Genomic DNA, 12,440 nt, shown 5'->3' with positions numbered 1-12,440 from the left:
TAAAGCGTTAAATGTAGTGTATCCTTCGCTCGAGACCAGCATAATTGCCCCTCATAAACCATCTACCGAGGAGGAACGGGCGAACAGTAGAAGCGGATTGTATCCTCGTTTTCTGCTCTGTAACTTTTACAGGAAAAAAGAAGCCGCGTCACTTTTTATCCATTAAGCCGGCATGCCGTTCGTTATAAATAAGCGAGGCGAAAAGATGCTCGAATCGGCGGGATAGAACGTGACCGAACAATGATCGTCCGCTGGGATTTCGGATCAGCTCGCTGGAGAGATTGGCCAATAGACTATACCCTCTTCCGTGTTGTCGAGCCGCTTTTTACATAACGCGAGCCGCGACGTGTATTCATCATGCCCCGTATTGTTCTTGGAAGATTCACGATTATTATAGGGCAACGTCGCAAATTGTCGTACAGTATTTCACAACGTTACTAATCTGGCGGTTTAATTCGGCGGATAGCAATTTTCGATCTCCTCATCCGGCCGTACGGTTTCAAGAAAAATTGGATTGAACCCTTGAAACGAGAATACGCCTCCGTTCGGTTTCGAAAGTTTCCGGGTCGCGTTGCGCAATCGCGCCGTGCCCGACGAATGCCTCCTAGTAGATCACGTTCATGGGAATAATCAGCGAAACTGCTGGCCCCATCGTCGACGCGGACTAATCACGATGAAGGCCGGTGATATTGTTTCGGATAAATTATTGCACTCGTATCGACGAGGTTTCGTAATGACCCACATTTCGTGGATCGTTCAACCGGCCTTCCATCTAGACCGCCTAGAGTACCGTCGATAACAGCGGGCCATGAACTTTGATAGAACTTCTCCGGTTTATCCGATAACGATCTTATATGAACTGTTATAAAGATCGACGAGTCGCGAGAGAAATATTGCTGCCACCGGTAATGTCGCGGAAGACACCTAGACAAATATACAATATGTTGTAACATGTTTCCATTTCGAGGACGTTGAACGAAAACTGTGTTAACGCAAAATAACATTCTATCATATATAAATTACAAAATATGTCTCAATTTCAATGTTAACGTATTTAATCATTTATACATACGGGTGTATGAATCTTGTTGTGGAAAAATGTAACAAAAAGTTCGATAAAATCGTGTATAGAGGATTTACGTGTAATACAGCGATAGAATAAATTATTTTTAAAAACCTGTTGGATGAAGCAATTGTATTGCAGAGCACTTTAATCTTTCAAGCGAATTGTATTTTATATTCGGAAATAAAAGCTTTACGCACTACGGTTTAATTCGGGATGAACGTGAGTTGTGGAAGCAGAACAAATTGATTATTTACAGAGTGTTAACAAACATTGTAAAATTGGAATATTTTAGAGGAGCGTATAGAGGAGCTTTGTTTCCTTTATTATAGGCAGTATCCGGTTTAGATGTTTGAACATTTTGACAAAAATTCGATTGGGACATTGGGTGTTATCGGATTCTATAATATAGGATTATGGATTTATAACAATTTAATACTGACCTGTGTGCGTATGATTTTTTCTTTAGAGTAAAACGGATGTTTTACCTGTCAGGAGATTCATATTGCATTTTCACGCTCCGCATATTTTTGCCTCGTGGAACAAGGGAAAATGGAGGTTCACGGCCGTGCTAATTTCAACTATTACTACAGAAATTTCCTAGCTTCCAACTAAATTTTTCTCGCGGTTGCATAATGTTTTTTATAGCTCCTCCAAGCATTTCGCAATTAATATAAATATTTTAAAATTAGCAAGGCGAAAACAGAATGCATGCAATTAAGTATAGTCATGAAACATTGTAAAACGTTGTGTTCCTTTTCCGTTTCAGCAAGCACATTCCTTCCTAAATTGCACAATTGTGAGATATTCAGAATGGAATTCAGCTCATTTTTACCTCTTCTTGAGTTTATAAAGAATCTTTCTTTCACATGTAATTAAATGGTCAAGTTTCGAAAAATATCTGAAATCAATTATCTTCAACTTTACGGTTGAACTTATGAAATTGTATATTATATGCTTGCTAATGACGTTGAGTCCGATCTAAAATATGTATGCGAACAAACATTGTTGTTCTAAAGCATATAAAATCTGTCGAAACTAGTCAGGAAGATGTATCGCTTGCTCGGGTGCTTAATCCTGACAATCGACAGGTCAAGTGGACGGAATACTGAAACCTATACTTTCTCGTTTCAACGCTCGCATATTCCGCCGTGAAAGACCAACGAGGGGAGAAAAAAAGGTAACGTGTGATTTTCGATCGGTATTACCTCGCATCGACAACTACAATGGAGTCCCCGATGCATAAAGTTGGAAGGATCCGCTCGACCTATTGTGCCGGCAATATAACTCAAGTGTCGCCCCGTTATTTAACCATAGGTACACAGGAGCCTTTGTATTCTCCGGTGAGCTGTTGCGAAGACGCGGCAGCAGTTTCGCGTTGCGGAAAAGTCAATTAAAAGACAAGAAATTTAATTTTCCTCAAGCCCCGCACTCCGTTGACGAACAAGGGGGTAAATCCTTCATCGACTGCTTAAAGTCGGTCAACTTTACACACGGCTAACATTCGAACCACCGATCTCCTAGGATTAAAACTTGGATTTTCGGCATTTTCTCGCCAAAATCTGCAGGATTACACGAAAAAGAGTGAAAAATTTCTGGTTTCCCGAAGTAAAGTTTAGCCTTTAAGAAGAAGAAGTAGATACCGAAAATGAATTTCTGCATTTAACATCGATTAATTTAATCGTCCGACGCTTCTCGAGAACACGACATAGCAGGGAGTTGGATAAAAGCATCGACTTTGTTTCTGGACTGTGGGAAGTGTGGGCAACTCGTCTCCTCGGGAAACGAAGGTTCCGCTCATTGTTCCCGATCGATCATTAACCGCGGAACCGTCTGTCCGAGTAATCGATGATTTCGTTGCTCTCGCCTGGGAAGTTCGTCGCGAAAGTTACGAGTCCCCAGCGGGCCGCGTTCCTTCACGGGTAAGGGCAAACTTCAATTTGATTCTTCGAGATTGACGACGGGTTCGATATTATAGAAAGAACTGTGGTTAGAAGAAGCGTGATCGGCCCGAGCAAGAGACCGCGACGCGGCGAGAGGAGGAAAGGATGAGGGGGGAGGGAGATCGATGAGAGAAGTGACGAGTTCATTTTGGAAATAAGAAAAGTTTCGGGCGAGACATTAGTTCGGGACAGTGTCAGATGGCGGATTTCATTATCATGAGATTTTGATGTCATTCCATTAGAATTGCTACCGGCAACGGTTTTCCGCCGCGATATTGGCACGCTCCGTAAATTTCCATTTTATTGCGCACCATTCTCCTGCCCGAAAAGTAGTTTTTAATTAAACAGTTTTTCGACGCGGCCCTAGTGCAAATGAATATTTAAAGTTAAATATACTCGATTCGATCTCGGGCATGGTTTCATCGAATTCCAAACATCTTTGCACACGGTATGGTTGGGATACTATTTCACGATTTAACATTCTTGCACCGACGAATGATTTGGAAGCATTTGAACAATCCCTTGTATATTCTGTGTTAGGTGTTTTCCCTTCTGTTGGGAAAATTAATTTTTTTCATTTGCTTAATAAGAACAATTTCTACAACTTTTAGCCATAATATAATTAAAATTTCAATATATTTCATATGTTTAAAAAAAAATTTAACACGATTCAGTGATCCAATAAATTATGGTAGAGGAATGTACATAAATACATGCAGTTGGAGGTACACACATTTGTGGACTGATTGAATAATTTCTTAGTTAAACTACTTTATTTAAGATCAAATTAGGTTCGTCGATTTCTTAATCCTCGTTGGATGCTTTTCATTTTTCATCTTGAGATTTTTTGTGAGATTTGGATACACACGTGGACGAGAAAATGATACTAACGTGTTTGTTATAGGTTGCTCATGCGTTGTCTACAGCAGCTCGGACAGACCTCAAGGTGGCACATTTACATCTCCTTACTACCCTAAACGATATCCGTCGAACATCGATTGTCTGCTTTACACGTTCATCGGCCAACCTGACGAAATCGTCGAGCTGTCGTTTCATCACTTTCACATTCATCGTGCCCGAACCGAGTAAGTAATCTAACAAATTACTTCTTTATAATTTGTGAAACGTGCAAGGGATCATCCAAAAATTACTTTGTAAGTAATTACATAAGTAAGTGCTCGCATCCTTGAATAGTAATATTAAATATCTGGATAATATAAGGACAACTACACAAAGAGCTCCAACGAAAACGAAACATATGTTCAATTAATTAAGCGAGGAAACGCCATAACTTGCCGTGTGCCCATAGTTTTACCGTCCCAAGCGTGATGAATATATCATACAGACCAACTTGTAGCTCTCTCAGAAAAAAGATCGTCTCAAAGATGGTCGACTGGAGCTTACATTATACATAGATCCGTGCACGCGGCAGTTGGACCGAAATTTTGAATAAATCATAACGAACAAAAATAGAGATGATCCAGATGTAACAGCATTTCGTATGTTAAATTATACGGGTGCCCGGGCCAGCAATATGTACGCACGAGGGTGCAGAATTTGCAAAGTACGGTTTACAGATTCAAAGTGTCTTGTCGCAACGAGACCCGTGGAACTTTACATTCAATAGAACGTTCATTTTCCATTAACGACATTTGAAATGTTCTGCCCCTCACTAAAGGCATATTCCACTGCGTCTATAATAGCTAAACAATAATTTACGAATTACAAGATCTCATGAAAAATAATGAATGCACCAATTGATACGTTACTCGCGGTGAAAAATATTCCGCAATAACCGTCTGAGGAATGCGTTGAAAATATAATCATTTCCAGATCGGAATGCAAGAGAAAAAAAATTTTTGCAGGTATAATTCGAAACGAAAGTCCTGAAAATATATTTCTCAATTAAACAGATCTCTACAGGGTGCTCTATTAAGGAGTATCAACTTGACGGATTGCATGTAGCTCTGCTGCCAAGGGGAACTTAACTTATTAAAACAGATGCAAGATTTTGTTTCGAGCACGGGGAATCCGCTTTAGAAACTGCTATACCGCCCGGCAGAAGTATGACGAAGAATGGGGATTTAAAACGAGAACGTTGTAATACCTTCCTGGCCATTATTCCAGCACGGCGAATTAAAATGAGGATCGATTAGCATGCTCCGAAGCGGTATCGTGTCGATGCTCGTGACGGTTTTATCTGTTGCACCAGGGAAAAGAAACTTTCGCTGGTCGAAACGTCTTTCACGAGAAAAGGGAAAGTGGGACTGATTTTGATCTCGGATCACGGAGAAGAAAAACTTTTCCCTATCGTGATCTCGCGTTTATTTATTCAGAAACCGAAACGAAACTTCGACCGGCCGGAATGTAAATTCTAATTTCCCCGTCGCGTCGGCAAAACTCGGGTTCTAACAGCAAAGTTTGCAGGCGCGGAGGAACACGCGGGAAAAAATTGCACTGCGGAACGGTGCTGCACAACCGTTGACATCGTATTCGACATTTTCGCGTTCCAGTTTAAGCTTTCTCCGCCGTGCAATTCTCTCCCCCATGTTTTTGTTCTAATGAATGAAAAATACCGGGAACGGTTCGCTGTACGTTTTCGAATTTTTTCCGTGTATTTATCCAGTTGTTTAATTGAATTCCCATGTTACGGAATGTACTAATGGGATCCGTGGGTCAAGGTCTCGCCCGGACACAGCCTCCAGCTAGCCAACCAATGAAATGGGATAGTACTAAAGGTATTCGACCGGTCCAGAATAGGAGATCCAGGTGTTCAGTCACTGGAATTACTCTGCAATACATTATGGTGTACGAATGTTAACACTAGAACTACCGCTTTGCGATAATGACAAGACTGCATCTATCCGAATTTGACAATTTTTTTTTAATATGAACTTCAATAATAAGGCGGCATTCGAAAATTTCTGATGAAGTCATTTCTATAATGGAAAAGAGGAGAAAGGAAAATTTCGAAATTCACAATACCAAGAAGAGATTCTACATTACGAAAGAGATTAGCACCAATACGACGGTACAGTCCATAAGTCGAACATTTCGCGGAACTTGTCCTAATCCCTGAATCAATATGGTGATCGTCACGGTTACACGCAAGGGTCCGTACTCAGCCTCCGAAGACCAAGTTCTGAATCTACGCAAATTCTGTGAAATTGGTCATATCTTAGACACGTTCACCGGCTCGGATAGAAGCCGACTAGATTTGCGTATGAAATAGACTTTGAATCTGATTTAAATCCGAGCGGTGTTCGTTATAATTAAACTAACCGAGCAGCAACTTCGACGAATCAAGTTCTTCCTTCTACTCGCAATATAAAATGGGAAAATTGGAGATGCAAATTTTGACGCCATTCATTTTAGATCGCACAATTAAGAGTGACAACTGGACCGCGGATCTTTGTGCAAAATAAAAATTTTATTCAACGAAATACGAAAGAAATACTAGACTTCCAGCGGTTAAACTGTTACCACTGGATAATTGTAAAAGAGCGGGTGCGATTTTTAGAGATTCCAATACCCCTTTTTAAAATTCTAGATTTGAAGATTTGATTTGCAGGTTACAAGCGAATATGAAATTGCGTCTTAGTGGCAAAGGAGCAAAGTGCCATTTTTCCCCGGATGCAGCAGTGCTCGTGCCCAAGGATTAATTGGGAAAAATGTTCCTACGACTGAGACAACGGCAAACAGAAGGCAAAGCTGAATATCCCTAGTACCGTCGAGTCACCGCAACATTATAAGAATAAAACCCGTTGGTCCCCGCGCAGTACATATTCACGTTCATCCCGGAGGGACAGAAATCCTCTTTAAACCCTGTCAACGGTGAATCCTTATTACGGAGTACGAAGGAAACAGTTTGTTGCGCCGGATTTACATGTGTACGGGATGGGTGGGGGGAGGGGGGAGGGAAGTAACGCCGCTACAAATTGGCTACCCCGGTTCCCTTTTGTTTTCTGGCGTGTTCCAGGGCAAAACTGGCCAAAGTCACCGCAAGTCTTTTCGTAACACGCCTCCGCCCTTCGTCTAGGGACGAATCGCATCTAGAATTCAATTCCGCGGAATAGTCGTTACACGGTGAATTTCCAAGTGTTCCCCGTGCAAAAATGCGGGGAACACGGGAGACACTGCGGGCTCCGGAGGCGACGCGGTTCGCGCGAGGATATTTCATGCACTGTTCGAAACCGTTGGGAACTCGGCTGCTCAGCTGACGTCCATTTACCTGGGACGCTTATTACGAGACCGCGGATGTTCGCGTGTCTCAAGCATCTCGTAACTCGAAACGCCGAGCGAGCAAATATGTTAATAAGCCTTGACAATATTGCCCGGCCCGAAAATAACCGGCTCGCGTTTACCGAGCGAGACGGATGTCGCAATTTGTTGCTCTCGCAACGCGAAATAATCAATCGACTACTTCGTTCAATGCGAAAATTTTAGAAATTGGTTCATTGGTTTACGAGGTAAATAAACGATTGAAATTGCGAAAATTATTCACTTCTCGGGCAAAATCTACAATCTATAGAACACTTGAAGTTATTAAAGTATAGTTCGTCGACTAGTTCCTTACCGAGCTCCCCACCGCCAGTTTATCGATTTGGATCTGCATTCGCGAGATAGTGCGCGTATCATTCACGGACTGCATTCCTGTAATTGTATGGATATTCGCCCGAAAATATAGGGTCTTACATCCGGTCCTTCGCGAAATCATATCGCGGTAGCCTATAAATATTTACATTCATCGCAGGGCCAATCGCTGAAGGACGTTGCCTCCCTTATTCGTCGGGGAGCTGGCTCATTTGAATTCCATACTCAAAACTCAGTTCCTTACTTCGCATTTCTATGTATATCTATATGTATATATACATATATGTGTGTGCGGTTTACTTTCTTGATATTCAGATACGATCGTGAAAAGTTCTGAAGTCTAATACGTGTGGGAGCGTTGCGCGGCCATAACTGCGACTTTTAATAATTCATTCATCGATAACTCGCTGGCAATATCACTCGCGTTGCCAAAAAGTTCGGTGATATTTTCAAGATAATGCTGCAGCTGTCGCGCGACAAATTCAAGTTTGTTAGAACACTGTTTTGAACATTCTGTTGAATTGTGTACTACGAATTGGTAGACTGTGTCATTACCGTTTTAATTAGACAAATTGCTACCGCCAATTGTCATTGGAAATGACGATTATTAACATTGGAAAATTGGAAAACTGACCATTGTAATAATTGTTCTAATTTATAGTTGCTCGACCATGTCGTTTGATATTTTACCCAAGAAGCATTAATGTTGGAAGGATAGGCAAACTCTAAACGAATATCTGAAATAAATTTGAACAATTAATCTAAATTATCTGGTAGTTGCTACAACTTCGTAATCATTTCTGGTCAAGCACGTTACGGATTAATAAAGCTGAACTTCAATTTACGAAAACACCTGTTCTAAAGAAACACCATCGAAAAGACGCGGTTTAAGGGTTGATCTGAAGAAATAGCAAAGAAGTCACTTCTACGCCATAAACCGGAACTCGCGTTCCTCTGGCTGAATAAACTTGGAGTTAGTTGCGGAAGAATTTTCGGCAGGCCCATTGTTCACCATCTCATCCAGCCAGGTAACAAGGTCTCGCGATGCAAACCGGATCAGCGGATAAGAGGCATTCTGGTTTAGGTTGTCGGGAGGGGGGGGGGGGAGCACCGCGGCTGATTGCTCGATATTTGTATGGCGTGTTCCTCTGATGGTTGCTGGTGGTTGCTACCGGCGGGATTGCAGACCGTGTACGTTGTATCCGACGAGACGAGACGAGACGAGACGTATACAAGCGTCGTGACGTTCCGCGCCGCGACGAACCCTCTAAAACACCAGCCCATTTTCTGTTTCCCTAACGTAGGCGGTGGTTGGCTTTGCCATCGCGTCGCTATCCCCTGCGATTTAGAAGAGGCATTATTTTGATAAGAGAATCTGCTCGCACGAAGCCGGGAGAAAGTTCTACGCGGTTTGCATGAATTTAATTCGGTATGTTCAGGTTAGAATAGCGGGTAGCTCTAAGTGCACAGAATAGGCAATTCTGATCGATAATCGATTTTGAATTTTTCAACCCTCGTCCATCCCTCGTTTTTCAGGCTCTGTCGAGTATTTGATTTTCAGTAGAGAAGGTGCACTTTCATGCATGACTGTTTCATTTTTGGATAAATTCTTTGGAAGAATGATAACGTAAGATAAGAGATGATAAATTGTGATTATTGTGAGTAAAATTTTAGAAACAGAGAGGTTAAAAGAATTTAAAAAATCTTTAGCTTCCTGATGTTACAGGAAGATTAAAGTGAAATTGAGATGACAGAAGTTATGTCATGATCAATGTAAGTACGGTATAGTTTATACCGACACGAATACACCCGCGGTAGTGGGGACAATTCCACGACGTTTATCGTCCAGGCCGCAACGACATATATAGAGAAATCGCTGTGCTGTGACTGGACTGCGGGTTTGATGTGTTTCTGACAAAAATGGGTATTTCCAAAAATGAGAACAGGGAAAATATAACTTATTAGAATCATTGAGGGGAGAAACAAATGTCTACGATACTAAGCAGACTAAAGATCTGCAGTCTATGATGCAATGAAGTGATAGGTTCGTTGAATTACCAAAAGAAAAATAAATCGAAAATTTCTGAATACCGATGGCGAATAGAAGGAACAAGAGTTACCGGCTAGTTAGTAACCAAAGCAAGCCGTTAACTGTAACCTTTCTCGACGAGCCCCTTAAAACATCATCCCCTTTACGTTTTCCCGAGCGGAACCGGTGGTTAGCGTTGCCACCGCTCGGCGATCTCGTGCCGCGGCGATTTAAGAGAGGTATTATTTTGATAAGAGAATCTGCTCGCACGTAGCACCGCCACAGGAAGATTCGGGGGGGGGGAAGCTCAGCAGCATTTCGAATGCATATCGCGGAGCATCCCGGTAGGTTTAGAACGCTCGGCCACGGGGAGGGTCAGCGAAGTGACACGGCCTCGGTCCCGGGGAGTCGGTTAACCGTTCAGAAACGAGAAACTTATGAGACGAAAACGAGGACCGACCCTTCCCCCCTGAATATAGCGGCGAGGTTCTCCCGCGGACGGGTCAACCTCCCGAAGATTTTATTTTCCGCCCCGAATGCCGATGTCTCTCCGAGCGGAATATGAATCTCCCTTTTGTGAACTTGCGGTGTCGCTGCTCCTTTTTTTCCTCCCCGTTCTTTCTCTCTCGTTCCTTTATCATCGTGCCTATTTTCTTCGTTCGGCCTTCGTCGGAAAATGTAATATCGTCGATTGTTCCGGCGAGCACAATGCGGGCCAGACGGATAATTAACATGGGCCCGGCGAGGCGAACGCTCGCGCCACCGAATAATATTAATGATTCGCGTGATACGTGTCCGAAAACCGGCTGCCACGCCGTTTTAATTACAGCCGCCCTCGCCTTGGCCGAACCACCGATCGATCGATCGATCGGACGATCGATCTTCCCTGGACAATTCCGGGGTCGTCTACAGGGGGGGGGATGACCGTGCGTGATACCAGGCGAGGGGGACGATTACGTATGCAAATATGCGCTGGCAATTTCTGCTGACAGGCATTATGCATCGAAGTACGACGGGGCCGTGTCTGCAGCGGGAACTTCCGACACGGCGGGACAGACCGTCGGAAACGTGGGCAAACAATTGGGTAATGCGCGTTGCTTCCGAACCGGCGTGACCTGCACACGCGCCCCGGACAAGGAGAGTCGCTCGACTCGGAAATTTCTCTGGTTTAGGCGAGTTCCCGCGCCGGCAACGCGGACCATCGTCAAGAACGATCGTCCACCGGGAATCGGTTGTTCGGAAATTTCTAGCGGGACTTCTTTGTATCCTGTGATCCAACGTGACCAATCCTCCGTTGTTTACACGCGGGCGATCAACCGATCGACGCTCCCGTTCTATCACCACGGAGAACCTTCGACACACACGCCCTTCACGAGCGACATTGCAAGCTAACCTCGCGACTCTTGGGAATTCCTTCGGCGGTATTGAAGGACTCGACCCTTCGTGCCGGTTTTAACACGGGGCTATTTACTAGCAGGCAATTTACTTGCATCGTAGGAACTCGGTTAACTGAAACTGATCACGGATACACCGAGTGCTCGGATAATAGTTGGTTTTGTCACTGGATTAAGTGTTTAGTGATTTTTATAATCGGAGGGGATGTCTCGTGCAAAGCAGGAAAATCGACTAATGTTCTAACATTTTTAGAAAATACAGTAAACAATTTTTTAGGAGAAGTTACACGAGAATCCCCCTTAATGATGTTGTAAGTGGATTGCCTTAGACGAGTGTAGAACAAATTGCCTGTACCTCGAGTGTAATAGATTCACAAACATTTGTACCTGAGGCGAAATTATTTTTAACCCTCGAATGGTGCCACGGGGTCTCGAGAGACCCCAATCAAATTTTCCGTGTACTCCTTTTCGCTGATTTGAAACGTTTGAATTTTCAGATAGCTTCTAACGTGACAGATCGCATTTCGGGGGTTTAAAAAGAATTGTAATGCGGTTCAAACGGCGATAGAATGAACAACGTGTGAACAGACTATACTTCGAGTGAACACCTACAGACAGATCGTAGCCCGCACCCCATAACATCAATAAAGCAGAATCCAATAAAACCATGGGATCGGGGCTACTGTTTGCTATATTGTTTTCATGGCAGCGGGTGAAATCTTTGCGAAATTCTTAGAGTGGTAGAGTTATACTGAGCACGTGCCTGTCCTCAGGGTACTCTTCCTAGCTGGGATTCTATTTACAAATCCTCCATCACCAGGGGCCATAAATCGTATCTGCTTCTAAGGACCGTCCAGACGCTTCGTATCCAATATTAAACTGGCCATGAAGATGGCCCTATTAATATGGTGTGCCGAGGTGCGGCGATCGTTTACACAGCGCCGCTCACTATAGTATATTCTAAAGCTGAGAAAATCCCTTGGAGAAGAGAGGAAACTTCGCCTTTGGATACGACACGTCAATATTAAGCCGCCACTGGTGCGAGTTATATGCATAGAACCAGACATTGTCCTAAGTTTCCGGGGGGAAACCTAAGTCTCCGGTATAGCGTCAGCGATTCTAATTATCGATCGGCTTTGCGTCGATATGATCGCTCGGCGATCTTCCGTACGACTGAATTCATTTCCAAAAGTACGACAGGATATACGCCAGCTTTCTTCCGAGAATTAAGTACAATTACGATCGAACACCTTCTCGTATAATGCAAATAAAAATTTGTATAAATACTTTCCCTTTAAAATCAGTTTAATGAAATATTTATTGGCGTTTGAAATTATATATGGGTAAATATGTAGAAGATCCTAATGCAGAAGACTGTAGTTCCTTATTCCCTTTTCGTTTATAAATTCTGTGTGGTG

At 43.1% G+C, this 12,440-nt stretch overlaps 1 protein-coding gene across 1 annotated transcript in view; it reads left to right on the top strand.

The window, feature by feature from the left end:
• Positions 1 to 12,440, top strand: part of Sol1 — a 575,562-nt gene that overhangs the window by 120,760 nt on the left and 442,362 nt on the right. The window contains exon 3 of the mRNA XM_076794675.1: positions 3,911 to 4,091. Within this exon, the coding sequence (XP_076650790.1) occupies positions 3,911 to 4,091 (181 nt within the window). The remainder of the gene's footprint in view (positions 1 to 3,910; positions 4,092 to 12,440) is intronic.

The sequence above is a fragment of the Halictus rubicundus genome, chromosome 10 (assembly GCF_050948215.1).
Source record: "Halictus rubicundus isolate RS-2024b chromosome 10, iyHalRubi1_principal, whole genome shotgun sequence".
In the NCBI taxonomy this organism is placed as follows: Eukaryota; Metazoa; Arthropoda; class Insecta; order Hymenoptera; family Halictidae; genus Halictus; species Halictus rubicundus.
Note: the sequence above shows the minus strand (reverse complement) of the source record. Positions and strands in the feature narration are given on the sequence as shown.